Source organism: Panthera tigris, chromosome E1 (assembly GCF_018350195.1).
Source record: "Panthera tigris isolate Pti1 chromosome E1, P.tigris_Pti1_mat1.1, whole genome shotgun sequence".
NCBI lineage: Eukaryota > Metazoa > Chordata > Mammalia > Carnivora > Felidae > Panthera > Panthera tigris.
The window spans coordinates 55,559,950-55,586,713 of NC_056673.1; the positions used below are offsets into that span (position 1 = coordinate 55,559,950).

Here is a 26,764-nt window from a genome sequence, read left to right on the forward strand (position 1 = left end):
CAGCAACAGTGGGGAGGAGGTGTTCCAGGGAGGGCCTTTACCTGGGCCCTGCTCCGGCTCTGTGCTAGGAGGAGAAGGAGGCTGAAAGGGCCTGTTGGGAGTCTCCCAGGGCCTCAGGCCACAGTAAGGAAACTTTTTTTTTTTAAGTTTTATTTATTCTGAGACAGAGAGAGGCAGAGAAAGAGAAGGAGGGAGAGAGGTTCCCAAGCAGGCTCTGCACTCTCAGTGCAGAGCCTGACACGGGGCTCGAACTCGTGAACCATGAGATCATGACCTAACCCGAAATCAAGAGTCAGGCTTAACTGACTGAACCACCCAGGCGCCCCAGTGAGGAGTCATTTTTAAGTGAGATCTCACTAAGACTTAATAACTACTTGGGAAGTGCCAGGTCTGAGAGAAGAGAAGATTTAGAAGGCGTTGTTTTATTAATCTGTCTCCCCAGCTGCCACCTGCTTTTAAGATGTAGGATTACATCATCTATCAGAAAACGTAGTCCGTAGTGTTCTTCCCCCAGCAGCACGGAGAGACTGCCCTCTGCCCTCTGTTCAGAGTACTTCCTCTGTGCCTGATGCTTCCAAAGCTGGGGCAAAAAAAGCAACATTTAGATTTGGCAGAATCCAGCTGCTGGAGGCCACATTGCTTTGTCTCCAGTTGGACGCTGGACCTTTGAGCGTGCTTTGTGGGGCTGGCTCGGGAAGGATTGATGAAGTGTTGTTGGCTGTAAATAAACCTCCATTCTCTCTACCAGGATCTGGTACTTCTCTGCTGAGCAAATCCTCCCAGCTCAAATGGCAGCTTATCCCGTGTCATGGAGCCATATTGTTTCTACTTCCTTCCTCTGCTCCAGTCATAGTTTCTGGATGGCTGGACTTTTTTGTATTCTCTGCAGGGGAACCACATTCCAGACTCTACAGTCCCTGAGAACGAGGCCCCTGTTGTGGCTGCTGCGTTCTTACAGGTCTCAGACATAATTGATTAAGGAACCAAAATTGGCAGGTTCAGATCATTGTTCTTCGGGGCCATCCCTGGCCGGTCAAGGCCACTTCATGTCCTGCGCCCTAGGGAGGCTTTTGGCTCAGGTGAAGCCTGGGGAGGCTGGATGGGTGTGGACAGTCGGGAGGTGAGGCCTTGCCTCAGCATTTGTTTCTTTGACCAGCTCAGCCCTCCTTTCGTGCCTTTCCCGTGGTCTCACTTGGCTTCTTCAGAAGCTGTGCATTTTGTTTCATTTTTCTTTTTGTCTTAATTGGACTTGAACTGGAACACTGAAGTGTTTACCTGGCCTTTTCTCCCAGGAGCTGCTAGGTGAGATGCTTTGTTTTTGCCTGCCTAGTGAACTGGGGGGAAACCTCTCGGCCTGCTGAGTCTGGGGGCCAAGCTCTCCTGTATACAGGTCTGTCCAGGTCTCTGGGCTGTGGGTTCCATGCCTCCCAGCTGACTCAGACTACAGTCTGGTGCGTAGATCTGGCTGAGTTCATGACTTAAACCAACCATGACTTAAACCAGGGAATATCCACCTGGAGGCCAGAGGGTTGGATTCATACAAGTCAAGACAGGCACCCCCTGTGCGTTCCAAAACACCGCTTTGGGGCAAGAAAAGGAACAGTGGTTTCTTGTTGCTTTTTACTTATATCCTCACTGTTCCCTTCCTGCCTCCTTAAGGGCATAGTGAGAACCTATAGCCAATTTTTTAAAACTGCTGTCTTGAATGGCTGGCAGTTTAATAATGTGGACCTTCCGTCTCTCTCCTTAGCTCTGTCTTAAATGCTTCATCAAATGGTTTTCTTGGCTGGCTGCCAGGGTAACTAGCATGGGTGTTTGGTTCGTTTTGTACTGAATTCCTGGTATCTGAGGCATGTCTGGTAGGAGGGTGCCTCTCTGGGTCTTCATCTCAAGTGTGGACCCCCCTTTGCCCTCAGTCCTGTCTTCCCCTGAGGCTGCTTTGATTGGATGAAACTTGCCTCAATGGACAGTTGAGCGTAAATGGTCCTGAAATTTATGCATCTTTGGGGTATTTGACAGCCATCCTCCGTGGTCTCACCAGACACCCCAACACTCCTTCCTTGCTGACCTTCCTTCAGCATTGTTTGAAGTCCTGGAATCATCCCCCTTTGAAGAACCCGTGAGACTGTGGCTCCAGGCCCTTTATTGTGGAGCTTAATCAAGCCTCCTTCTCATGCTCAGGGCAAGATGTGGGGTTAAACTGCTTTAGGATCCAGAAGAACCTGGCTTGTTGGCTTTCTTCTTTGGGGGCACCTTTGCACAGTGACATGTGTCCGGGAGCTCAGCAGGCTCACAACCCGGCTTATTTGTGTCTGAGGAAAGAAGAATTATATTCTAAAGCCCAACAAGATGTGGCCACCAGGAGGCACAGATTCCCGTGGTCTCCTCGTCTGGGGCCTTAGGAGTCCCACCAGTGTCTGTGACATGGAGGAGGGATCTGAACAACCACAGTTTCCAAAGTCTTTCCAGGAGAACTTTGTGCAGAACTACATGGCTTCCAGTCTGTGGTGGCTCATTTATGTTGTCACTTCATACACTTGATTCTCTTAAGGCCAGAGAATCTTGCACTTGAGTTAGATCGATGGTTCATAGGTTGGCACTTTGTTTGGAGGGATCATGGGGCTGAATTCCACTGCGGGGAGGGGGTTGTCCCTGGGGATGTTGAGTCTGGGATTGAGTAAGAGCCCATAGCTCCGTGGGGCTCCAGGTGCACTCTGGACACACCCCATCCGTGTATGTGTGTGCATGCACACGTGCGTGTTGTAACATTAAAAAAGCAAAAGACTAGACTAGTTGGCAAGTTGAAACCCACCGTCAACTTTATTCCTTTTTGTATTTGTGTAAAATGATCGATTTGAGGAATGAGGAACTAAGCCAAAAAAGGACAGTCTGAGAGATGAAGGGATACCTCCCCGCTGGTGACTTTGCTCCATCTTTGGTTTTCTCCCTGAGACCTGACTCAGCAGCCTCAGCTCAGCCAGGCAAGAACCTTGTGAAACGTGGGAATCCCCGTCCCTCCCGTTGCTGGGGGCACAAGCTTTAGGAGGCCGCAGTGGCTGACAGCCTTTCACCCTGCCCCAGGAGCCTTCGGGTAAACAAGTATTTTCCTCTTACAAGAGACACTTCATGTTTGGTGACTAACTTCCTGTGCCTCTGGAGTAGCCCCAGTAGCATTCCCACGTGGATATCGTGGATATCGTGCCTCCTTCCTCGGCCGGGCTGGCTGAGGGGCTGGCGCCCTGCGGTGCTTTGGGAAGGAGCCCCCAGGGAGCCTTTGAATAGTTAACGGTCAGTCCTTGGATGACCAGCCAACTGGCCACGGAGGGGAGGTAGGATGTACCCAATTGATGTTTTCCCACAATTAGTACCCAGAAAGCTGTCCCCTAGAGGGAAAATTTAAGGACCTTTTACAGCCCCACGTTTTGTTGCCGCCACACTCTTTTAACATTGGTTCCTCCGGAGTCACTGCTACAAAGGGATTGTTGTGGGGCCCCTGGAGACGGGCACTCTCTGTAGAGCAGCTGATTGATGACCAACCTGAATTCGGCGTGGCAGTCTTCCAGGCGGCCTCCCAACCCTTCTGTTCCCTAGCTCAGGCCTGCCTCCTCTTTGCCCACCTGACTGGCAGGGGGCGAGTAGCTGGAGGAGACAGGTTGCTAAGCAGCCTGGCCTGGACGCTATGCCTGTTTCGGTCGAATGAATAGCTGCAGTGTTCAGAAGAGCGAGGGAGTTTGGGCCTTTCCCAGAATCAGGAGGGACTTTTTGGGGAAGAGGGCTAAGAACTACCATTCTTAGCACAGAGCCATTGCACGGGAGGGCTTCTGGCATCTTCCTTTCTGAAATGTTAACTTGCTGTAACATTTCTTCCCGGAAGTAAAGTACCCAGAGCCCTGCTGCTGACTCCATGTGCCCATTTTGTTCCAGAGTCGTTACTGTCTTAGACACCTCCTTCCCCACCAACCAAAGAGAAAAGAAATGAGGTCCAATAGCTTCCCCCGAGCGCAGTTTCTGCCACTGTGATCATTAGCATATTGTGCACTTGAGGCCCCTGATCTGAGCGTGTGTGAGGGGCCAGGTTTCCCCAGAGACGGGGAAGACAGGTATGTTGTTGCCGTGGGACATTTGGGGCAGTGGAATCAAGGGTCGGCCTTCCTCCCCACCCTGCCCAGGCTTGTTGCAGAGGCTGGGACCTTCGCCTTCTCCAGGGTGATCAGGTTTAAATGAAGCACTTACTCTGAGCAGTGAAATACAGAGCAAGTCCAGCAAAACGTCTGATAAGAAACCTTTGCTCTTAAGTTTCTGCACTCGGCCAGCACTGAAGGACCTGTAGAAGTGGGCGTTGCAGGGCGGAAGTTTGCACTAAGGATCAGAGAACGCTTTTCTTTGGAGAGATACAAAGCCATTGTAAAGAGCCAAGAGGTGAGCCAAGAGAGAAGCTGCCTCCGTGCTAGGGCCTTTCTGGGGGCCTGGTTCAGTCGCTTGTTAAAGGCACAGTACATGCCTGCTCCAGGGTTCCACCAGCTGGCCCGTTACGATAAAGTCTCTCTTTTTTCCTTAGACTGAAAGTAAGAAAAATCTCTTGGGAGCAGGTAGTCTTTTGTGCTTTTAGTCTTGGGATTCTCAGGTTACAAAGTTGCCACCTCTTGCTTCCTCAGTACTGGGTAGGGGTGGCAGTGTTCTGGGATGGCTGACCAGGCCCCAGGGGAGACGGCGGGCAGGGTCCAGGTGTACAGGTGACGAAGGCTGGCATTGGCTCTCCTTGGCATTGGGGGATATTGGTCCCCACTGGGGGCCGCGGAGGAGAGCCTGAAGCAGGCATCCAGAGCATCTTGGCTGCTCTCATAAAGGGGGAATAGGAGGTTCAGGGGTCCCAGAAGGCCACCAAAGCATCGGCTCACTCTTAGGTTCTTTGTGTTGCGTTTACCTTTTCTCCTCCCTTAAAATCCTGAGTGGTTTCAGTGAAGAAAGTAACTGTGTGGGTCAGGAGCCCCGGGCTTACCTCCTTGTATTTATTTCTCTTCTGCAGGATAACCCAGAAGTAGAAAAGCGAGATCCTCAGGAATTAGTTGGTGAGTACCCCAGGGGGAGGCTCGGAGGCGGATTTCTGAGCCTTGCCCGGAGCAAACTGGCTTCCAGCCATGCAGGGCCTACCCCTGCATGGGGCTTCTCTCTGCTTCAGCCAAGGCAGCCGTTCTGCTGAGAGCCTGGTCTCTTCGTGTGCTCTCTCAGGGCCTTTGACATTTCCTAAGATGTCTGAGTAAGACGCCCAGGGAACAATTCTTCTTTGAAAATCATATTCATGGTGCATTTCACTGGGCTGTGGTCAGTTGCCAATGTTTTCAAGATGGATTTAGGGCCCCTTTCAGCTGGGAGCTTGTTCCAGTTGTGCCCTAGGCTTGTCCTCTGTCCTTGTACGCCCCCTCCCCGCTTTGCTGGCATATTCATGTACTCAAGAAGCAAATATGTGGCCTCTGCTGGCACTTTGCTCTGTCCCCAGGAGGGAACATGCCTCGTAGCCCCAGAGTCCAAGACCCTTTTGGCTTGTGGGCCAGGGCAGTTCTGTTTCCGAAAAGTGGCATCCCAGTCCCTATGCTAACTCTGGTCTCTTAATCCTTTTTTAGAAAGTACCTCGACTCTGTCAGTTTGGTCACGGACTTTGTAACAGCTCTGCCACAGCCTGTCCAAACGTCATGGAGAGGGCGACCCTCCCCTCCCTCCATGTGGTTAACTGTGACCATCTCTCCCTGCCTGCTCTGTTAATCTTCACAGAGCAGGGGTTCTGCTTCAAAGGCAGCCTACGGAACCTTCCCCTGTGCTTCCAGATGGAGGCTTTGTGGCCTGCAGGCCCTCGAGCCCATCCTTTTTTTGGACAGGATCCTCTCACGGGATATGGGAGGTGGAAACCTGTCCTGTGTTCCTAACTAAAAGGATGAAAATTACCCCATTACATTTGTTCTCTGAGCAAGGATTGGGTAGGAAGGAACCCTCAATAAGCAGCCTCAACCCTCAGCAGGATTCTGCCTTTAGCCCTGAGTGTTGTGTGTGATGAACACAGTAGGAGTCTTTCAAATCCTATAAAACCCAGAATTTTCCTAGACCTCAGAGTTCACTGCTTAGAAAATGGCCGTGTAGGGGACGTGCCAGCTGGCTTTGCAAACAGAGGAAGCAGAGCACAGTCTCCTCCCAGTGGGTAATGCACAGGGGCATGTATGGATCGGAGCCTCAGTCTCCTGTTCCTTCCTGGCCTTACCAGTCCCTGCTGTAAACTACCAAGAAATGGGGGCTAGGGGGCTGTGGGGTCAGAGCAGCCGGGAGCCCAATGCAGCAGTGAGCTCTGCCCACAGTGCTCGGCAATCAGTGGAACTGGGGGGCACATCAGCCACCTCCGCCCCAACTTCTACCTTTTCTCTCCTTGCCATTTTGTGAAAATAGTTTTGTTGAGGTGTAGCTTACATAGGGTGAGGTTTGCCAATTTTTAGGGTGCCATTTGATCAACTTTGACAGATCCGTGTAGTCACCTATAAACTATCAACTCTAACACCTATAAACTATAAAACACTTCTGTACAGGGGTGCCTGGGCAGCTCAGTCTGTTGAGCATCCAACTTTGACTCAGGCCATGATCTTGCTGTTTGTGAGTTCAAGCCCCACATCGGGCTCTGTGCTGACAGCTCAAAGCCTGGAGCCTGCTTCAGATTCTGTGTCTCTCTCTCTTCTCTGCCCCTCCCCCTTGTGCGTGCTCACTCACGCGCTCTCTCTCTCTCAAAAATAAACATTAAGGGGCGCCTGGGTGGCTCAGTCAGTTAAGCGTCCAACTTCGGCTCAGGTCATGATCTCACAGTTCGTGAGTTCGAGCCCCGTGTCGGGCTCTGTGCTGACAGCTCAGAGCCTGAAGCCTCCTTCAGCTTCTGTGCCTCCCTCTCTCTCTGCCCCTCCCCTGCTCATGCTCTGTCTCTCTCTGTCTCAAAAATAAATAAACATTAAAAAAAATTTTTTTTAAATAAATAAACATTAAAAGAATTTTTTAAGATCCACTTCTTTGTGTAAAGTTTTTTTTTTTTTTTTAATATTTGTTTTTGAGAGGGAAGAGTGCATGAGAGCAAGGGAGGGGCAGAGAGAAGGACAAAGGATCTGAAGCAGCTCTGCACTGACAGCAGAGAGCCCAATGTGGGGCTCGAACCCACGAACTAGAAGATCATGACCTAAACTGAAGTTGGACTCTTAACCAACTGAGCCACCCAGAAGCCCCATGAAACACTTCTGTCACTCCAGGGACGCCTGGCTGGATTGGTCAGTGGAGCGTATGACCCTTGCTCTCCGAGTCACGACTTCAAGTCCCACACTGGGCCTAGAGCTTACTTAAAAATTCATTGACTAATTACTGTTTAAAACAATTAATTTCCTTCGCTCCAAAATGTTCCTTATACCTCTCCTCACAGACGATTTCCTCCCTGGGCCTCTGGCAAGCAGTGTTGTACCTTCTTCACTACAGTTTTGCCTTTTTTAGAATTTCATAAAGAGCAGGATTTCTCAGCCTTAGCACTATTGACCTTTTGGACCGGATAATTCCTTGTTGTGGGGGCCTGGCCTGTGTTTTACACGGTGTTTTAGCATCCTCGGCCTTCTGGATGCCAGTGGCACTCCCCTCCCTCTGCCACATGTGACAAGGAAAAACGTTTCTAGACGTTGCCTCATGTCCCCTTGGGGACTGGGGGGAACGTAATTGCCCCCAGTTGAGAACCACTGACAGAAATGAAAGTGCCATCTTACTTTTTGTCTGGCTTCCTTCGCTTCCCATATGGTTTTGAGATCCTTCTGTGTGATTGAGCGTATCCGTAATTTCGTTTTATCGCTGAATACATTATTTTCTTGTAGGATTTACCGCCACAATTTAATCTGTGCACCACAGTAGGTATTGGAGCCTCATAGTCTCGTTTGCTCCTACTGTTTCTCACTCAGGAGGTAGTCGTTGAGGTCTGCCTGAACTCAGCTCCTTTTGTTAATAAAACGCCTCTGGAGATAGGACTCTCGGGTTGCTCCCCTGGTATGGGAAGCATTTTCCTATATGTAGGTGGCTCCAGGTTTTGTTTTCTTTTTTGCAATTAAAAACAAATTTTTATGTGTTTTATTTTCTGTTTGAGAGAGACAGAGCACGAGCAGGGAAGGGGCAGAGAGACAGAATCCGAAGCAGGCTCCAGGCTCCGAACTGGTGAGCACAGAGTTCGATTCAGGGCTCGAACTCAAGAGCAGTGAGATCATGACCTGAGCCGAAGTCAGACGCTTAACTGACTGAGGCACCCAGGCACCCCTTTATTTTTTTTATTATTATTTTTTTTTAAGTGTATTTATCTATTTTGAGAGACAGAGTGAGCAGGGGAGGGACAGAGAGAGGGAGAGAGAATCCCAAGCAAGCTGTGTGCCGTCAGCCCAGAGCCCGATGCAAGGCTCACACTCGCGAACCGTGAGATCATGACCTGAGCCGAAACCAAGAGTCGGACACTTAACTGACTGAACCACCAAGGGGCCCCTACGTGGCCCCCGTTTAATGGAGCGAATGAAAGCAGAGCAGCTGACTCGGGTTCCTCCGACACTGTGGCCGCTTGGCAGCACTGAGCACGCGTGGCCAGTCTGTCCCCTCCAGGCAGCCAACGGATGCCCCCTCGTCGTGCCTGGAACTGTGGCCTGAGGCGGCAATCCAGTCGGCTTCTCCGTGTCTCCGGTGAACTAGAGTGCACTCCGCTGCCTCCTCCCCTCCCCACAGTACCCCCCAGGCACTGCTTCTCGCCCCACCATTACGTAAGCCCAGCCGACTAGCTGGTCCTGCTCAGATTCGTACCTGGCCGTCACGGATACCATGACCGTTTTTGGCTTGGATGTGCACGGGGTGAGTCACCGAGGTAGACTTCTCAGATCCTGAGTACGGCTGCCCTTCTAGAGTGCCCCCAGGAGACCCCAAGGGCAGCCACAGTACTGGGAGCTGCCCCCAAGGGCCTGGGCACCTTTCTCCATGGATTTCCTGGGAGGATGGTTTGAGGCCTTGTGGCCGCCCACATCACCATATGTGTGTGGGGTTGATGTCGTCTACTTTAGATCATCCTGGGACTTAGGAAAGAGTCGCTGAAGGATGGCTCCTGAAATCAGTGAAGGACGCTGTGGGAAAACTTTTATCTAATTCTCTGACTATATCCCTTCACTTGCCAGTTACTGCGGAGGAGTTCTTTTGTTCTAACCGGGGAGCTCAGGAGGGGCCCTGTCACACTATATACTGTTTGAGTCCTAGTGTGGTTGGGTTGCTGTGGCAACAGTGTCACACCCTGTTTTTCCAAAAGGCTTTCCTGGCAAATGCCAAAGGGCATTCTTTGTCTCTCCATCACATGCACACATACATCCTCCACCCCTTCTTGTGCCCAAAGCCTGCCCAGGCCCTCCTTGCTTCTGCCGTCCGGAAACAACGAGGGCCAGCTCACCCCAGCTCATTCCACTCTGAGCTGGCCTCTGCAGCCTGCGTGAGCCTCAGGCTGAGACGGAGGGAGAAGCCAGGACGAGACTTGAACTCTAGCCAGATAATGGGCGCCACCATCGCTGCAGGCGTCAGGAGACAGAAGGTGCTGGGCAAAGAGGAGCACGTAGGCCCCTGGCGGAAACCGCTCCTAGGCCGCACTGGTGTCCCGGGTCCACAGCAGGACATGTCGCCCCGTGTCGGTCCTCAGGCCTTCACCCAAAATGGCACGCCTAGCGCTCTGTTCTCCGGGCACGTCCAGCGAGAACCCACTGCCGGCCGTGGGAGTCTGCACGCGTAGCGCGTTATGAGACTCCGCCCCAGCCTCAGTGCAGGGTGTTTCGCAGCAGCTGAGACTGGCAAAGCCCGTGGAGCCATACCCTCGGCCCTTCTCGGCACTGAGTTCTTCATAGTAACAGCACAACTCAGTGGAGATCAGAGCACCTTATCTGCTAAGAAAACATTAACCCAGCCCCGGTAGAAAAGAAGGCGAAGGCTGTGCTAGGCTAGGCTCTCATCACGCCGTCCCGGCAGCCACTCAGGGCTAAGAGATAGTATGGCCCCGGGCCTGGCACACAGTGGGTACCCCGTAAGTACTTGCTGGGTGTTCTTGGTGCTGGTTTGTTCATTCTTTCCCTTCATCCTGCCCCACCCCACTCCGCCTGCTGTTCTCTCATTGTATGCTCCTTTTCATGAGAGAATGTTTTCAAGAGCGCAGACAGAATCTTACAACAAACAGTGCATTGTCTGAGTGACCCAGAGCACACTCTGCGGGCCCAGGGTGGCCAGAGGCTACAGGGAAGGGAGCGGAGAGTGGGAAACTTGGGTGGGCAGTGGCCGATTGCTGAGGGAACTAGCCCTCGGGAGTTGTGGTTCCTCACATCAGAATCAGGCCCTTTGTTCCCAAGAACTAGGCGGACCAAAAGAGAGTTGATTGGTTTGTTTTTAAAAGACTAAGCTAATAAGCAGCAGGTAATGTTTGAAATATTTATGCACAGGGCGGTTTTGAATGCTTTGAATCCCAGAGCCTGGGGAACCCTGAACTCTGTTTCTCCTGTATCTTGGGTCGGATGGCCTAAGGTGAGAAGGATGACATACCAAGCAACTCTGCGAGTTTCCAGAATCCTGGGACGGTGTTGTAGGAACACAACCGGGTGGGCTGGAGCTGGCTCACTCCGTGAGCCAGTGATGCTCTCCCCACCTGGGCCTCGGTCCAGCGACGAGAGAACGAATACCCCGGAATCTGGCAGACGCTGTAGACCACAGCTCTTCCCCTCCTCACCTCCCACCCCCCAGCTGGCTGTTAAACGTTTACCAGCACACCCTGCACGTACCCTTTCCTTCGAAGTTAACTGCTGGACTCCCCTCTTCCCCCGGGTTGGCACATGCTGGTTCCTTCTGGTCATTTGATCTCAACTCAGATGACACCCGCAGAGAGGCCACTGGGAACACCATTGTACCGTTTCATAGCCTTTATCTCTCCTGGAAAACGTATGTGCCCTTTTTTTTTTTTTTTTTCCTTTTTAAACTCCATGTCTGGCCCTGATCCTTCCCCCGCCCGCAGCCATCCCCTGACATCCACACTCACAGAATTTTTCTCTCTCTGTCCTCCCACAGCCTCCTTTTCTGAAAGAGTCCGGAACATGTCGCCTGATGAAATCAAGATCCCACCTGAACCCCCTGGCAGATGTTCAAATCACTTACAAGTAAGTATAGAGCTTGGCTGATGAGGCCTGTGTAGATGAGAAAGCCTGGGTCAAGCGTCTCGTTTGGTCTGACTTTAAGAGCCCTTCCGTAAAAGAAACAGCCAGGCGGGCAGGAGCGTGCAGTCCTGGTTACCTCTCTTAGCCTGCCATCAGGAGTTCGCTCTGTCCCCGCCGCCACCCTCTGCCTCATCACCTGATGCTGTTCTAGCCGGGACCCCCTGGCTCGCCCTCAGGTCTGAAGCCGAGGCAGAGAAAATAAGGTACCTTGCATGCAACCCAGCTGAGCCAGTGGGGACCTTTGCCAAGAGACTGAGGGACCATTAAAATGTAAGATAAACAATGTAGAAACACCCAAACACAAGCATTTCTGTGCCTGAGATTCCTGTGGTCCTATTCCTGACGTGGCAGTTCACCAGCTTGTCTGACAGAATCGCAGACAGACGTGGCCTGAAGTTCTGAAATCCCAAGGAGATAGACTATTTCGTGCAGTTACTCCGTTGACAGCAGGACCTCGGGGGGGGGGGGGGGGGGGGGGGCGGGCCCTGGGGTTTGCACCTCCTTTTCAGCCCCTATGATTGTTTCCCCTTGTCCTCTGGGGGTTCCCCTGTGTGTGGAACCTTGCGACAGACCATAGGGCAGACACCCAGGGCTGCCCACTAGTGGCATCGGGTCCACCTGCTCTACCTCTCATCCCACAGATTCTGCTGGTGCCTCTGGCCACACCACAGGCCCACGGCACCATCCTGACGGATAGATGACTAAGGGGACCCGGGGCTCTGGAATGCAGCTGGCTGGGCAGGGCCAGAGTCGGGGTTGGGGGCACAGTACAGATTCTCTTCCTTTCCCAGAAGTCTCCTCCCTTTGCTGAGTTGTCCACCCCCCCCCCCCCCCCCCCCAGGATAGCATCTCCCCTCCCTGCCAGGCAACAAGCCGCAGCCTGTAAGGACAGTCTGGCCATCTGCCAGACAGAGACAACCGGCTGGCTCAGCCTTCAAGTTCAGTGTATTTCTCATTTTTAGATTCTCCTAATCGTGGAAACCACGACATCAAGTGAACGTTTTAGTTGACTTGAAATGGGAGAACCCATCTGATGGCCCAGAAAACCCAGAAAAGTAATCTGTAAGATACAGGTCACCCTCCATTTGCCAGGTCTTCTGTGGAAAGCCTCCCTTTGCCCTCGAAGAGATAACGTTGAAGTTTGTGGCTCTTGGTTGTCTCTTCCGTGGTAAATGTATTACAAACCTCTCTCTGCACTTCAGTGCTTCCTCTGGCCAGTCTCGGCAGAAAGATTCAGCCTTCTGACAAAGGGAGTGGATCACCTCTCCTGATGTTCCCAAAGGGCGTCACACAGGACCTCCGGCCCTGCCCACCTCCTGTCGCAGGTGAAGAGTGCCCCAAATGTTTTCCTTCTGGAGAGTCTGTGCCTTTAGCCGCCGCTAGTGGGGGAGGCTGCAGAGAGACCTTGCCCTGGGCCAGCACCAGCCTTGCTGGGTAAGACTGGTCCACCTCACAGGTGGCTCTGTCCTGAGACTCGGGTGTCTGGGGCCTCTTCCCGCGCTGGAAAGTGTGGAGGCCATCTGCTGCAGGGATCATCTGTGGGCCTTGAGATACCTGTGGGACTGGTCTGCATTCCTGCCAGGTGACCCTCCTATTGCCGGTTGAGAGCCAGAGAGCAGGGGTTTTGGGGGCGGGGGGAGTCCTAATGAGATGAGCTCTTGACCCCTGACAGTGCCTCTTCATAAAGTGGTGGGGACTGGCCATCTGTGAGCCTCCCTACAAGGGACACCGTAGGAAGCTTATGAGACCAAATCCAAAAAACTCTACTCCTGCCTTCCTCCCCAAGAACTTAGCCTTCCCAGGTCTCCCACTGAGGACTTGACCCGGTGTTTAAATTCAAAACCAGCATGGAGCCCCTGCCCATCCACTCTTTGCCTGAATCCTCTTTGGATGATTCAGGAGCTGATTCACGGGTGGGGATACGTTCGTTGTCTTGTCCACGGCTTCTCTTCCTCGACCTTTTACCACCCCCTCTGCCAGCCATCCAGAGGGAGAAAGCAAAACAAAAACAGACTGATCTCAGTCTGTCTTATTTGTGCTCCGCGCCGGTCACAGGCTGGGTGGAGAAAGACAGTGTGGCTGGAGTAGGGCTGCGCATGGCTCTGTGGGTCTCCTGTGACCAAGTGTCCCCACACAGCACGTGTGACCACAGACTGGGATTGTCGGTGGTGGGGTGGCGTCACAAGTGCCCTTCTGTTTCTCCGCCTAGGACAAGATCCAGAAGCTTTATGAGCGGAAGATAAAGGAGGGAATGGATATGAATTACATTATCCAAAGGAAGAAAGAATTTCGGAACCCCAGGTGAGTTTCCCGTGGGCCTGCAGGGTCAGTTGAGTCGCTGATGTTGGACTGGGGACTGGGATGCCCCCGTGGAGGTGGCAGGGTGAGGCTCGGCTAAGATCCCCCCTCTGTCCAAAGAGGCCATCGCCCAGACTGCAGTAACACGGAAGCCAGGGTGTGGAGTGGATGCTGAGAGACCTGAGCTGGGCTGGAGGAGGCCTGGCCGGGTTCTCTTGCCCGCCCTGCTCCTAAGGCACACAGCCTCACAACGTCTCAGTTTCCTCATCTCTGTAATGAGGGAATTGGACTAGGCAATTCCCGTGGGTTCCTCTTTCACTTCCAGAATGTCACTGATTCTGCGTACAGGTGACAGGTTTTGCGAGCAGAGCTGTGTCTGGGTCTTACTCTGTCCAGGGTCTGAGCAGGTGGCGCACCTGGGAAAGTCTGGTATGGTGGTGACCTCAAGGACGTGCCCCGGCCCTTATGTGGGCCCAACCCGGCCACACAAACTGAGGGTCAGATGTCTAGATAAGACCAAAGACAAAAACAAAAAAAAGCCCACGGCCCTTACCTGGACACCATACCCGTCCTGGCTAACGGTCCATCTCTCTGGGAGTGGGGAGGACGACGAGTGACTTCGTGTCAGGCCAGTGGACGTTTCCCGTTCTGTCGGGAAGCCTGTTTACAACAATCCAGCTGGGTTTAAAGGGTTCGTCTGAGCCCAGGAACTAGACCGTTCTGGCCTCTCAAAATCAGGTGCCACACAGGCCACGGGACTAGGGCCTGCTCAGTGCCTTCTGGCATTTTTCTTTCAGCATCTATGAGAAGCTGATCCAGTTCTGTGCAATTGACGAGCTCGGCACCAACTACCCAAAGGTACGTCCCGTGTGCAGAGGCTGAGGGTTGAGGGGAGGATACCCAGGGCCCTGTGCTCACCTCGCTGGATTCAGCCTGGAGCTGCTGAAAGGCCCGTGTAGCGGCAGTGCTGGCTGAAGAGCACGGTTCCCCGCTCCCTTGTTGGGAGTCCCCGCTGCTCTGGAATAGTCCGGGGAGAGATTGCAGTGACAGACCCGGCCCCAAGCCCCAACTGATCAGTGAGAGTGGACTTGGCTGTGCTCTGATGGCACGGCCCGTCAACAGGTTCGTCCCTGCTTCAAAGTCCCAAGAGCAAATTGGCCACCCCTTTGGCTAGAAACCCAGGATAACATCTGAGTCCCTATGCCCTTAGAGCAGGGGGAGTCCAGGCCAGGAAAATCCATGGAAAGATTCGGGGAGAAGGGACTTGGGTTTCTAAACCATTGGTCATCCAGTGACCCTTGCTGGCTGCAGCATTAACTCTTTCTTTCTCAGGATATGTTTGACCCCCATGGCTGGTCCGAGGACTCCTACTATGAGGCATTAGGTAGGTGGCCGTCCATCCATCTATCCTGTCTGTTCATCCAGTCAGTCAGCCAACATGTATTTCAGGGTCCCCACTGTGTCAAGCCGTGTCGGAGGAGGTAGGTATACAGTGTTGAACAAGACAGACCCGCTCTGACTCAGGAGGCTTATGATGCGGCACAGAAGGCAGAGCGGTCCTAGCAGTGAGCATTGTTGGGGGACAGCGCCCAGGCAGGGCCATCTAGCCAGCCGAAGGGGTGGGACGGCCTTGCTGTGGGGGCCGTGTTCAAGACGAGGTTTGAAGGCGTACAGAGGCCAGTCTGGCAGATGCAGACCGTGTCCCAGGCAGGGGGACGGAGTCTTCTGAGGCCGGTGAGAAAGCATTTTCTCAAGGGTCCCGGTAGGGAGAACTGGGAGGAATTACAGAGTCCGGGCCCTCAGATGACAGATCTGAATCGGCAGCCCATGGGCCAGGTCTGGCCTGAAGATGTGTTGCGTTTGGCCCACACGTCTTATCTTGTTTTAACTTGAATCAGTTGCCAACGTTTTACCTCAAATCCGTAACGCAGCTGCTCTTGGTCAGTGGGAAGGTATTCCACCCTGGGCCTGCGTCCCCGTCCCCGCACAGTGACAGTCAGCTAGGGCTCGGGGGCAGCTCACCCCTCCAGACGAGGTCCTTTACATCTGAGGCCTCTGCTCTGTAGCTCTAAGGCCGCTTCCCTTTGCTGGTCACAAAAGGACGGTGAGACTGTGCGGCCTCGAGGCCACCTGCGTGCTGGGGTGGGGGCGTGACAAGTGCTGTTGTGGGTCCCTCCGCCTGGAGTGTCTCTTCACGTGGGAGCTGTCCCAGGGCTGCTTTTATTACAACTTCTCTGGTCTCTGTAGCTAAAGCCCAGAAGATCGAGATGGACAAACTGGAAAAGGCCAAAAAGGAGCGAACCAAAGTAAGTGGTGGACAAGGGCCCTGAAGGAAAAGGCAGGTGTCTAGGGTGTCGTTTCCCACCACCCCCCACCTTCAGCTTGAAGGTGCCTCTCGGTTACTTCCATTTGGTTTCTTGGGGTCTTGTGGTTTGCTGCGCGATGTCCTCCTTGGCCTCTCCCTTCCAGCTGCAGAGCCCCGGTGGCTTTCTCTTTAGTGTCATCAGTGTCCTCCCTGAGAGGTGTATTCCTTCCAAGAGTACTTACTTGGCCCCCAGATCGGATCTGCACAGTCCGCCTCAGTGCTTCCTTGCAGGTCCCATGTCTGGTGGCCGGGTGACCCCTCGTTTTAGGGCTCTGAGCACCACTTCTTCCCAAGCAGCATGTTCTGGATCCTTTGGGGAACGGAAATTTGGCTCTGAGACTAAATGAGACTTGTGCCCTTTGTGAGCAGTCTCCGAGACAGAACACTGGGCCTCGGGGCACCAGCTCTGCCCACCCTTGGTTTGGTCTGACCTCCTGCAGCAGCTGTGGCCTCCAGGATGTGCCCCTCACCCCTGAGCAGAAAGGCTGCCAGCCCTCTGGGAGCCGGTGCAGGGGCGATCGGGTCTTGTCGTTCTTAGCGCTTGGTGAACTGCCCCTCCCTCTCTTTCCCTCCCCATTCCAAACCCCAGGCTTAGTGTGGGACGTGTCTGCGGCGCCTGGGGACCAAAGCTGCACTTCTCCCGTGCGGGTGGGTGCGCCTCCATCCCGGGTGCCGGGCGCAGTGGCGGGCCGGGTGCCCTGCACGTGCAGAAACTTGGAGACACCGGGAGCATTCCGTGTCAGTTTGGAGGGCTCTCCTCAAAATGGTAGAAGTCCCTCCAGCGCCTCTCCCTCCCTCAGACAGCACGACAGGGCTGCCTCCCAGTGCCTCCTGTGTATGGTGCCAGACTCTGCCGCCCCGGAGCAGACGCTGGCAGAGGATGCGGATAAACAGCTTGGCACGGGTTTTCTCTCTTTCCTCTTCCCCCTCCAGATCGAGTTTGTGACAGGCACCAAGAAAGGTACCACGACCAACGCCACGGCCACCACCACCACCACGGCCAGCACAGCGGTTGCAGGTAGCAGGCTGCCTCGTTTGGGGGAGCAGAGGCCACGGGGATCTGGGCCCAGGTTCCACCTTGCTGTGCTTCTTTCCTGACCCCAGAGTTTGTGAGGCCTCTCGGGAGCCTGGGGTGGGGTCCCCGGTTCACCAAGGCTGCCCCTCGCACTTCCGTGGCAGGCGGCCCCGAAGCTCTGACCGCCGCCTGCTAGAAAAGGCAGCGTCGCTCTTTGGTCTGTCTTGATCCTGACTCGTCCCTTGCCTTCCTCCAGATGCGCAGAAGAGAAAGAGCAAGTGGGATTCGGCCATTCCGGTGACAACGATAGCCCAGCCAACCATCCTCACCACCACGGCCACCCTGCCAGCCGTCGTCACGGTGACCACCAGTGCCAGCGGCTCCAAGACCACGGTGATCTCGGCCGTGGGCACCATCGTGAAAAAGGCCAAGCAGTGACCCGAGGGAGCAGCCCGGGTGGCTCGGACACTCTCCCTTCCATCGAGGGGAGGGGCCGCTCCAGGACTTGATGAGAGAGCGCAACCCGGGGACCGACGCGGCACAGAGGTGCCGCTTTGTATGTTTCAGGACTGGGATCTGCTCCCGCGACGCCACCCCAAGAGGAGCCTCCGTGTGTCATCCCGGCCAGGAAAAGGACATTGCCGCAGAGGAGTCGGGTGCTCCGGAGAGCGTCCGCACACCGCTTAGGGTCTGGTGCCCTGTTAAAAGTGCTGTGTTCTTACATCTCAGCATCTTGGATGCAGTGGCCTCTGCTGTGGTCCGTTTTCAGGCACCTGTGGAAGTTCCAAGTGTCCTCTCCTCTTCCCTGTTGGGGTTATTACCTCAGGGTAGGTAACGGAGTGGCCGAAGCCTGTGGCGCTAGGGGAGGCCCCGTGTCCCGGCTGTCTGCTGCCCTGCTCCTGAAACCCGACTGGTTATCAGACGAGAGCCGAGGCCTCTGCTCCCTTGGGGGCAACTGAGCCCTCTCGGACCACTCTTTGGACACACCCAGGCTTTTGAAGTCAGCCGGTTACCAGAAGGCCTGGGTTTGATCCCCAACCCACACAGCCAGAGGGGCCTCAGCGCCTGGCCGAGGTTGCCCCGGTCCTTCGGTGCCCGCCGAGCGCGGCCAGCAGGCTCCTCGCGGCGCGGGACATGACTCACCTCCTGCGCTGGCCGGCGGCAGCTCATTGTTTACGTGCGAGCCAGGCTCCTGGGAGGACCCTGCCACCCCACCTTTCCTGTGCCTGTTATCTCTGCCCCACAGCAGCATCTGGGCAGCGCCAGCGGCCGCCGGGCTCCTCTTGGGGCCAAAACAGATTTCCCAGCCGCCGTCGGCCCGAAAGCCGGGAGGAAATTCGCTTGCCTTTCTTGCTGTTTGGCAGCTCTCCGGTCCAGCGGAAGGGCTACGTGTCGGAGAGGGAAGCCGGGCCGTGAAGAGCCGGGTTGCTTCTGTGGCACGGGCAGAGCTTTAGAACGATGGTCCTCAAAGTGCACCTGGTAACTGTTGCATGACCAAAGGAGTGTGGTGATCCTGCCCTGCCGTCCCCGAAAGAAAAGTGGACTCACATTGGTCCCTTCCCCCCTCCCCCCAGCCACACACACTTGGGCACCAAGGGAGGTCCGTTATCCCCCTCCCGTCCTCTGCTGGGACTTCGCGGCCCCGGAGAGGAGCTGCTGTGCCCTGAGTCCCAAGAGGGTCTCTGAAGGCTGGCTGCCCTGCAGCCTCCAGCAGGGGCACCTCCGTAGTGTGGGGGCTCTGGGGCTCGCGCGGGAGGCTGTGTGGCACAATGGGAGTGGCACTGGACGCAGACTCGGCCCCTCTGCCCCGGATCCTGGGTTAAACTTGAAGTTGTGTGTTGGTTGGTGTGTCTTGGGCCATTGTCTCTGTGAGTCCCCTCTGTCAAATCACCGTAATAAAGCTTTGTAAGGTGATTGTGAGGAGTCCGTGAGCTGATTTACGCAAGAGCTTTATAAACTGTAAGGGACCCTGCAAGTGCGTGTTGCTGGCCTGTCCAGTGCCTTCTTGCTTTAGACCAAGGACAGAAACTCCACGGCTGATAAAAAAAAAAAAACTCCAAGGTCATGGCCCTTTGCTGTCCTCTGGGCACCCACTGCCCTCCCATTGAGCAGTAATGACCACTCACCCAATGAGTTGGGCAGCCCCAGGGTAGCCCCCCGGAAGCCTTGTGAGTTGGGTCAAGGTCTCTAATCCCTCTGAACTTTACTCTTCTTGTAAAACAAGATTAGTGCCTGCCCACCTTAGTCCCACTGAGGGTGGCACGGGGTCAAATGACCAGTTTCTTTCTGTGGAAACGGTGTCACAGGCACTAGGCACCAAGTGGTTTCTGCCTGGTTTGCCCCTGCTCGCGGAGAACTCAGCCTGGTCAACCGAGCTCTCCCACCCACCCAGGCATCCCTGCCTTCTTCCTGTGCTTCTAGGAGCACGACCTTATGATCTGTCCTGGGCCAAGAGCTCCACACCTGAGATCCTGTGCTGTCCCCACATGTGTTGGGCCACTTCGGAAACCCCTTCTCTGTCGCCATCACTCCTGCTTAGTTCCGGCCCTCGTCCCTCTTGTGGCAGATTGCTCTGACCTCGTCTGTATGTTTTCTCGGTCTCTCCCGCTCCCATCCAGGTTCCATCTGGCCACCTCCTCCTCCACCCCCTCATCACAGGACTCTCGCCAGGTCGCGTGGCCCCTGCTTTCCCCCTAAGAGTCCCCCTTCGGTGTGGCAAGGGAAGGACACCAGTGGCCTTGTCACCACTCCCAGCCTCCCAAGGCCTCCAGCTCCTTTTCTCCACTGCCCTTTGACCATCCCCACCTCTGCACATGAGGCACTAACAGATGCAGCTCAGGCCTTCCTTCCCGGTCTCCCCTGGGCGTTCATCGCTCCTTTCTCCGTGCCTTGTAACGGCTGAGCACACGTTGGGGGCCAAGACCACTCGTGTCTCCCTGTTCTCCTTGTGAGTGGAGACAGAGTGGTCAGCCACCTTGTGCCCCAAGTGCCCAGGTGGCTGGAGGGACAGGGATGGAAGGAGAGGTGGTTCCTGCCCGCTTGGTCACTGGTCTGAAAGCTCCCAACCCTCGTCCCACCCGCACGGCCTTCTGTTCTGGATTACCGGCACATTGGCAATTGTTGAGGCCCAGTGATAGGCACAGAAAGGTTCATTCACTATCCCCTCCGAATTCTGTGTATGTTTAAAATCTGTTAAAGAAAAAAAAAAAGAAAGGGCCGTTGAGCCAGAAAAGAAGAATGAGGAAGATCTCCATGGACAGATCTGGAGTGATCTCAAGGAAGGAGAAAATGACAGGGGCAGGATGCAGAACACCGCGTGTCATACACTGCCTGTTGTGAAGAAAAGAGGAAATACAAAACAAAAATGAGAGCAAAGAGATAAAAGAATAAACTCCAAGAAATTAAGAAAATTCTCTAATGTTTGGGAAACATCAATATGAATTCATGATTCCAAAAAAAAAAATTTCCCAGCTGTGTCCACTGGAAGGACCCGGAAGCAGTGGCCCGTAGGAGCAGTCAGTACAAGCAGCACCCAGATCTTGACCTCATAATATGACTCCCCACAAAAAGGAACAGGGCTCCTTAGAGAAAGGGCTGATCCCGAAATCTAACTGGGACTGGGGCAGTTTATTACAGAAAGCAAGGAAGACTGACAGGAGTGTTCCAAAGGTCAATTGAACCGGTTTTGAAGGGATCTCCCACTGGCCAAATGGGATTAAATTTGAACCTTCAGAAAGAATGCAATTATTGGGGCGGCTGGGTGGTTCAGTCGGTTAAGCGTCCGACTTCGGCTCAGGTCATGATTTCGTGGTCTGTGGGTTCGAGCCCCGCGTCGGGCTCTGGGCTGTCAGCCCAGAGCCTGGAGCCTGTTTCAGATTCTGTGTCTCCCTCTCTCTCTCACCCTCCCCCGTTCATGCTCTGTCTCTCTCTCTCTCTCAAAAATAAATAAACGTGTAAAAAAAAATAAAAAAGAATGCAATTATTGTCAAAAAGGAAAAACTCTCTTGTTCCCTGTACACTACCACTCACAACACCCCCAGAACACTTCTGACACCAAACGTGTAGGCTTTTCACATCCTGTAATTTCTTAAGTTTATTTAGTTAGTGGAGAGAGCGAGCACATGAGCAGGGTAGAGGCAGAGAGAGAAGGGAGAGAGAATCCCAAGCAGGCTCTCTGTTGTCAGCACAGAGTCCGATGTGGGGCTTCAACTCATGAATGGTGGGTGAGACCATGACCTCAGCTGAAATCAAGAGTCGGACACTTAACTGATTGAGCCATCCACGCAGCCCCCACATCGTGTAAGTCTGACACCAACTGCTTGTAGTTTGCGCAGACCCCAGGTTAAGAGCTTAGTACCACAAGACTGCCCCCTGCTCAAATGCTGATTGTAGGGCCAGGCCCCTGGCACTTCTGACCAACTGGTTATAAATTGGGAGTTCCCATGACCCCCTCTTCAGGCTCAATAATTGGCTAGAATGGCTCACAGAACTCAGGAATAACAGTCGACTTATTAGACTAGCTTATAAAAGGGATACAACTCAGAAACAGCCAGATAAAAGAGATACATAGGGGGCTCAGTAGGGATTAAGGAGTATGGAGCTCCCACGCCTTCTTTGGGCACACCACCCTCCCAGCACACCAGGTGTTCAACAAGCTGGAAACTCTCTGAACCCCCTTTGGTTAGGATTTTGATGGCGGCTTCAGTACTAGGCATGGTGCATTAAATCACTGGCCATTGGGGATGGAACTCAATCTCCAGTCCATTCGCCCCACTCCCCAGAGGTCGGTGGGGGTGGGGTGGGGGTGGGGAAGTGTTGAGGCTGAAAGTTCCAACTCTAATCATGCAGTTGGTTCCCCTGACAACCAGCACCCCCATCCTTAGTGGCTTTCCAAAAGTCACCTCATTAACATAAACTGGTGTGATTGAAAGGGACTTGTCATGAATAACAAAAGACACTCCTTTCACCTCTATGGCTCCAGAGCTGCTCTGGGAACCATGGACAATGACCATTTATAGATGTCTTACTGTATCACAACATCACCATTGTACACTATTGAGTAAATACAAAATTATTCATGCAAAAAAAATTATTCATGCATAGTATTTGAAAAAAAAAAATGTAGTCGTGGACCACTGGAATTGAATACATTAACTCTTTACTCTGAAATTGATGGTTAAAAGAATTGACCCTTTGGGCATTCCTGATGGAATTCTAAAACGGCACAATCATTCTGGAAAATAGCATGGCGGTCCTCAAAAAAGTAAACATGGGATTGATTACCACATGATCCATCAATCCCACTTTTGGGGATATATCCAAAAGAATTGAAAATAGGGTGGAGAAGATTTATTTGCACACCCCTGTTCATACAGCAGCATTATTCACAATTTCCAAGAAGTGGAAACAACCCAATGCCCATTGACGGAGGAATGGATAAACAAAATGTGGTATTTAGATACTAAGGAATATTATTCAATCTTAAAAAGGCAGAAAACCTTGCCTCATGCAACATAGATGGATATTATGACAAGTGAAATAAGTCAATCACAAAAGATAAATGCTGTATGATTCCACTTATATAAGGTATCTAAACTAGTCAGATTCATTGAGACAAAAATAGAATGGTAGTTAACCAGGGACTAGAGGAGGAGGAAATGGGGAGCTGTTTAAGGGGTACAGAGTTTCAATTGGCAACATGAAAAGTTCTGGAGACCTCTTGCCCAACAGTGTGAATATACTTGACACTATTTTTATGCCATGTTTTTACCCCAAGTGAAATCTGTTGGGTTGTTTGGTAATCTTAATAGTGATTTGGGGGCGCCTGGGTGGCTCAGTCGCTTAAGCATCCCACTTCGGCTCAGGTCATGATCTCACAGTGTGTGGGTTCAAGCCCTGCGTCGGGCTCTGTGGGATTCTATGTCTCCCTCTCTCTCTGCTTTTCCCCTGCTCATGCTCTCTCCCTGTCTCTCAAAAATAAATGCTAAAAATTAAATATATGCTATATATGGAGATATATATATATATATATATATATGGAAATACATATAGGGATGTATATATATATGGAAATACATATAGGGATATATATATATATAGGGATATATATAGAGAGAGGGATATATATATATATATATATATACACATAAGGATATATATATAGGGATATTTAAAAGGCTCTGTCTTGTTTGATTTTTTTTTTTTTTTAATATTAGAGAGAGAGCGAGTAGGAGAGGGGCAAAGAAACAGAGACAGAATCTGAAGCAGGCTCCAGGCTCCAAGCTGTCAGCACAGAGCCCAGTGCAGGGCTTGAACTCACAAACCGTGAGATCATGACCTGAAGTCAGACGCTTAACCGACTGAGCCACCCAGTCGTCCCAATTCTGACTTGTTTGAGGAAAACATCAGCATCCTAGAAACTTTGGCTGGAAAGCAAAAGCTTTTGGTGAATGCACTAACCTCTGCCTCTAGACTTCTTAGCCTACTCTTACCCACTGTTTGTGGACGTGAGCTGCAGCCTCCCGCGGGGTTCCCACCCTCCAGCGCTGCCGCAGACTGGCTTTCCCCACGTCCTTCTATCCTGGCTGTTTCTCCTGCCCAGTGGGGTTTTGTGCAGTTTGGAGTTTTTCATAAACTGACAGTCTTACTTGGATAGACTTTAGTCAACAGATTTTTGTAATAAGAAACCAAGGACCTCCCTTAAGTCCTGAACAGGTTTTTACTCCTAATTCCCAAAGTTTTACGAATTTTCCTAGTTTACTACTCGCTACATGGGCGAATAGGACTTTACCCCCTTTTACTATGCGAAATTCTTGAAGTCTTTTTTTTTTTTAAGCTTATTTATTTATTTTGAAAGACAGAGAGAGAATGAGGAGGAAGCAGGGGAGAGGCAAAGGGGGGCAGGAGGAGGACAGAGGATCTGAAGCGAGCTCCTTGCTGAAAGCAGAGAGGCCGATGTAGGGCACTAACTCACAAACTATGAGTGAGATCGTGACCTGGGTTGAAGACGTTTAACCGGCTGAGCCACCCAGATGCCCCTAAGGTCTTATTTATGTTTTTAGAGATTTTGTTTTTTTAATGTTTGTTTATTTTTGAGAGAGAGAAAGAGACAGAGCACAAGCTGGGTAGGGGCAGAGAGAGAGGGAGACACGGAACCGGAGCAGCCTCCAGGCTCTGTGCTCTCAGCTTGACCTCACAAACCACGAGATAATGACTTGAGCTGAAGTCAGATGCTTAACCCACTGAGCCACCCAGGCGCCCCTAAAGATTTCATTTTTAAGTAATCTCTATCCCCAACATGGGGCTTCCAGACTGAGCCAGCCAGGTGCCTCCTTAAAATCCTATTTTAGCTTTACATTTCAGACGTGTTCAATAAAGTACAAAATAATAAAAAACAAATAAATAATAAAATTTTGTATTACCCAAAAAGAAGTACTTATCCTATATTTTCAGGGTTTTTTTTTTTTAATGTTTATTTATTTTTGAGACAGAGAGAGACAGAGCATGAACGAGGGAGGGTCAGAGAGAGAGAGAAACACAGAATCCAAAGCAGGCTCCAGGCTCTGAGCCATCAGCCCAGAGCCCGACGCGGGGCTCGAACTCACGGACTGTGAGATCATGACCTGAGCCAAAGTCGGACGCTCAACCGACTGAGCCACCCAGGTGCCCCTCAGGGTTTTTTTTTAATTAATTAGTTTTAAGTAGGCTCCACACCCAATGTGGGGCTTGAACTCATGACCCTGAGATCAAGAGTCACATGCTCTACCAACGGAGTCAGCCATATCCTATATTTTTGGAGGCACATAGTTCATTCCCTGTTGACGAACAGAACTGATTTTTTTTTTTAATCAGAGGATACATTCTATTAATGTAGAAACAGGAAATCACCATTCGTCAATCCCAAAATTCAGGCAAAGATCAACAATGGATCTTTTCCAAAAATGGATCCAAAATCATCTTCACTAAAACCCTTCAGTGAAAGTTTGCGGGGAAGTGGGCAGGGTGACAAAGCATCATCACCCCGTCTAGATTACTTCTTAATCACAAAGTAAATAACGTATTTTTACAATGGGGAAAGATGGCAGTTGCTTCCTTAATAATTACTAACACCGAGACAGCTGACATCATGTGCCACCCAATAAAACACACCCAGCACCATCTATGACCAGCCTTGCCAAAAATGTTTCCCATAAATCTAATCAGGCCTTTATACATAACTTCCAGTTTACAGTAGACTAAAAAAAAAAAAAAAAAAAGTCCAATGACACCATGAGGAAGCAATCAGACAAATCTGTACAGTAGGACATTCTACAGATCTATTGACCTGTCTCTTTGTGGGTTGTTTTTGGTTTGTTTTTTTTAATGTTTCTTTCTTTCTTTTTTTTTTTTTTTTTAATGTTTATTTCTGAGAGAAAGAGAGCACAAGCAGGGGAGGGGCAGAGAGAGACACACACACAGAATCCGAAGCAGGCTCCAGGCTCCGAGCTGTCAGCACAGAGCCCGACGCGGGGCTCAAACCCACGACCCGTGAGATCATGACCTGAGCTGAAGTCGGACGCTTAATCGACTCAGCCACCCAGGTGCCCCAATTGGCCTGTCTCTTTGAAAGGTCAGTGGTGTGGTGGGTCAGGGTGAAACTGTTTTAAAGCAGGAAAGAGATAACACAGTCAAATGTAATGGGTGACGTGGATTGGACTCAAATTCAAAAGGAAACAATTTTTTTAAAGTTAAAAAAAAAAGGAAACAGTTATAACAGACATTTTTGGCACAACGAAGAAATTTTAATATGGACTGAATCATAGATAATAGGGCATCCCTGTTCATTTTCTCTGGTGTGAAAAAGCTATTGTGGTTATGTGGGGGGCTGATCTTGGGAGATGCATGCCTAGATGAAATGTCATGGTCTCTTCAACTTAAATTCAAATAAAAAGATATATAGGTGTTCCCGGGCGGCTCAGTCGGTTGAGCGTCTGACTTCGGCTCAGGTCATGATCTCGCGGTTCATGGGTTCGAGCCCTGCGTCGGGCTCTGTGCTGACAGCTCAGAGCCTGGAGCCTGTTTCGGATTCTGTGTCTCCCTCTCTCTCTGCCCCTCCCCTGCTCATGCTCTCTCTCTGTCTCTCAAAAATAAATAAATGTAAAAAAAAAAATTCAGATAAAAAGATATATAAATACATAAATAAAGCAAATATGGCAAACGTTAACTCTTGGGTCTAGGTGATCTTTGTACAATACAAGTGATCTTTATACTCTTTATTTTTTTTAACTTTTTTTGTATATTTGCAAATATTCAACATAAAAAGTTGGGGGTGGTACACCTGGGTGGCTCAGTTAGTTAAGTGTCCAACTCTTGATCTCAGCTCAGGTCTTGATCTCGGGGAACTTACTTAAAAATAAAAAAAACATGCTGGAGTAGCTCAGGTCCTCAGGGTGCTTGTGCTGGCCTGGAACACCCAGACCTGAGTGCCTCAACCAAACCGGGGCTCCGGCCACAGTGCTCCCAAATCCAGGAGCCCGCCTCTCTGAGTTCCTGGCAGGTCCAGAGCAGCTCTCAAAGACAACCGGGCAAGCTGGCGGCAGTGACTGTGGCTCACACAGTTGCAGTGAGCACTCGTGTGTCCGTGGCACCTCCATATCCAGTGCCAGCTACTCCCACGATCACTCTGAGAGTTGCCAGTGCACAAGCCCGTTTACACATGAGAGCACCGACGGTTGGGAGGCTTTGTGGCAATCCCATCAGCTTCAGCCACACTTTCGCTGAGCACCTGCTCCGTGCCAGGCACTGCGCTAGGTGCTGGAGATAAAAAGGTGTGCTAGAGAGCGTTGG

General features: G+C 51.9%; 1 protein-coding gene and 1 long non-coding RNA gene across 4 annotated transcripts in view; one reads left to right on the forward strand and one right to left on the reverse strand.

Annotated features, from left to right (window-relative positions):
• LOC102948573 (SAP30 binding protein) overlaps nt 1–18,859 on the forward strand; it is a 37,157-nt gene extending 18,298 nt beyond the window's left edge. For 2 of the 3 annotated variants that reach the window (XM_007091264.3, XM_015541643.2), the window contains 8 exons: nt 5,027–5,069; nt 11,116–11,204; nt 13,471–13,562; nt 14,357–14,417; nt 14,892–14,943; nt 15,807–15,865; nt 16,858–16,942; nt 17,196–18,859. In XM_007091264.3, coding sequence (XP_007091326.1) covers nt 5,027–5,069; nt 11,116–11,204; nt 13,471–13,562; nt 14,357–14,417; nt 14,892–14,943; nt 15,807–15,865; nt 16,858–16,942; nt 17,196–17,377 — 663 coding nt within the window. In that variant the 3' untranslated portion in view covers nt 17,378–18,859. Of the gene's footprint in view, nt 1–4,296; nt 4,420–5,026; nt 5,070–11,115; nt 11,205–13,470; nt 13,563–14,356; nt 14,418–14,891; nt 14,944–15,806; nt 15,866–16,857; nt 16,943–17,195 lie in introns of all 3 variants that reach the window. The other variant, XM_042965794.1, reaches the window with a different exon arrangement.
• Nucleotides 13,137–14,885, reverse strand: LOC122233479. The gene is made up of 3 exons (XR_006211015.1): nt 14,478–14,885; nt 14,113–14,219; nt 13,137–13,466 (listed from the first exon to the last, which is right to left on the reverse strand). It is a non-coding gene; the product is annotated as an uncharacterized LOC122233479 (long non-coding RNA).
• Nucleotides 18,860–26,764: the final 7,905 nt, after the last annotated feature.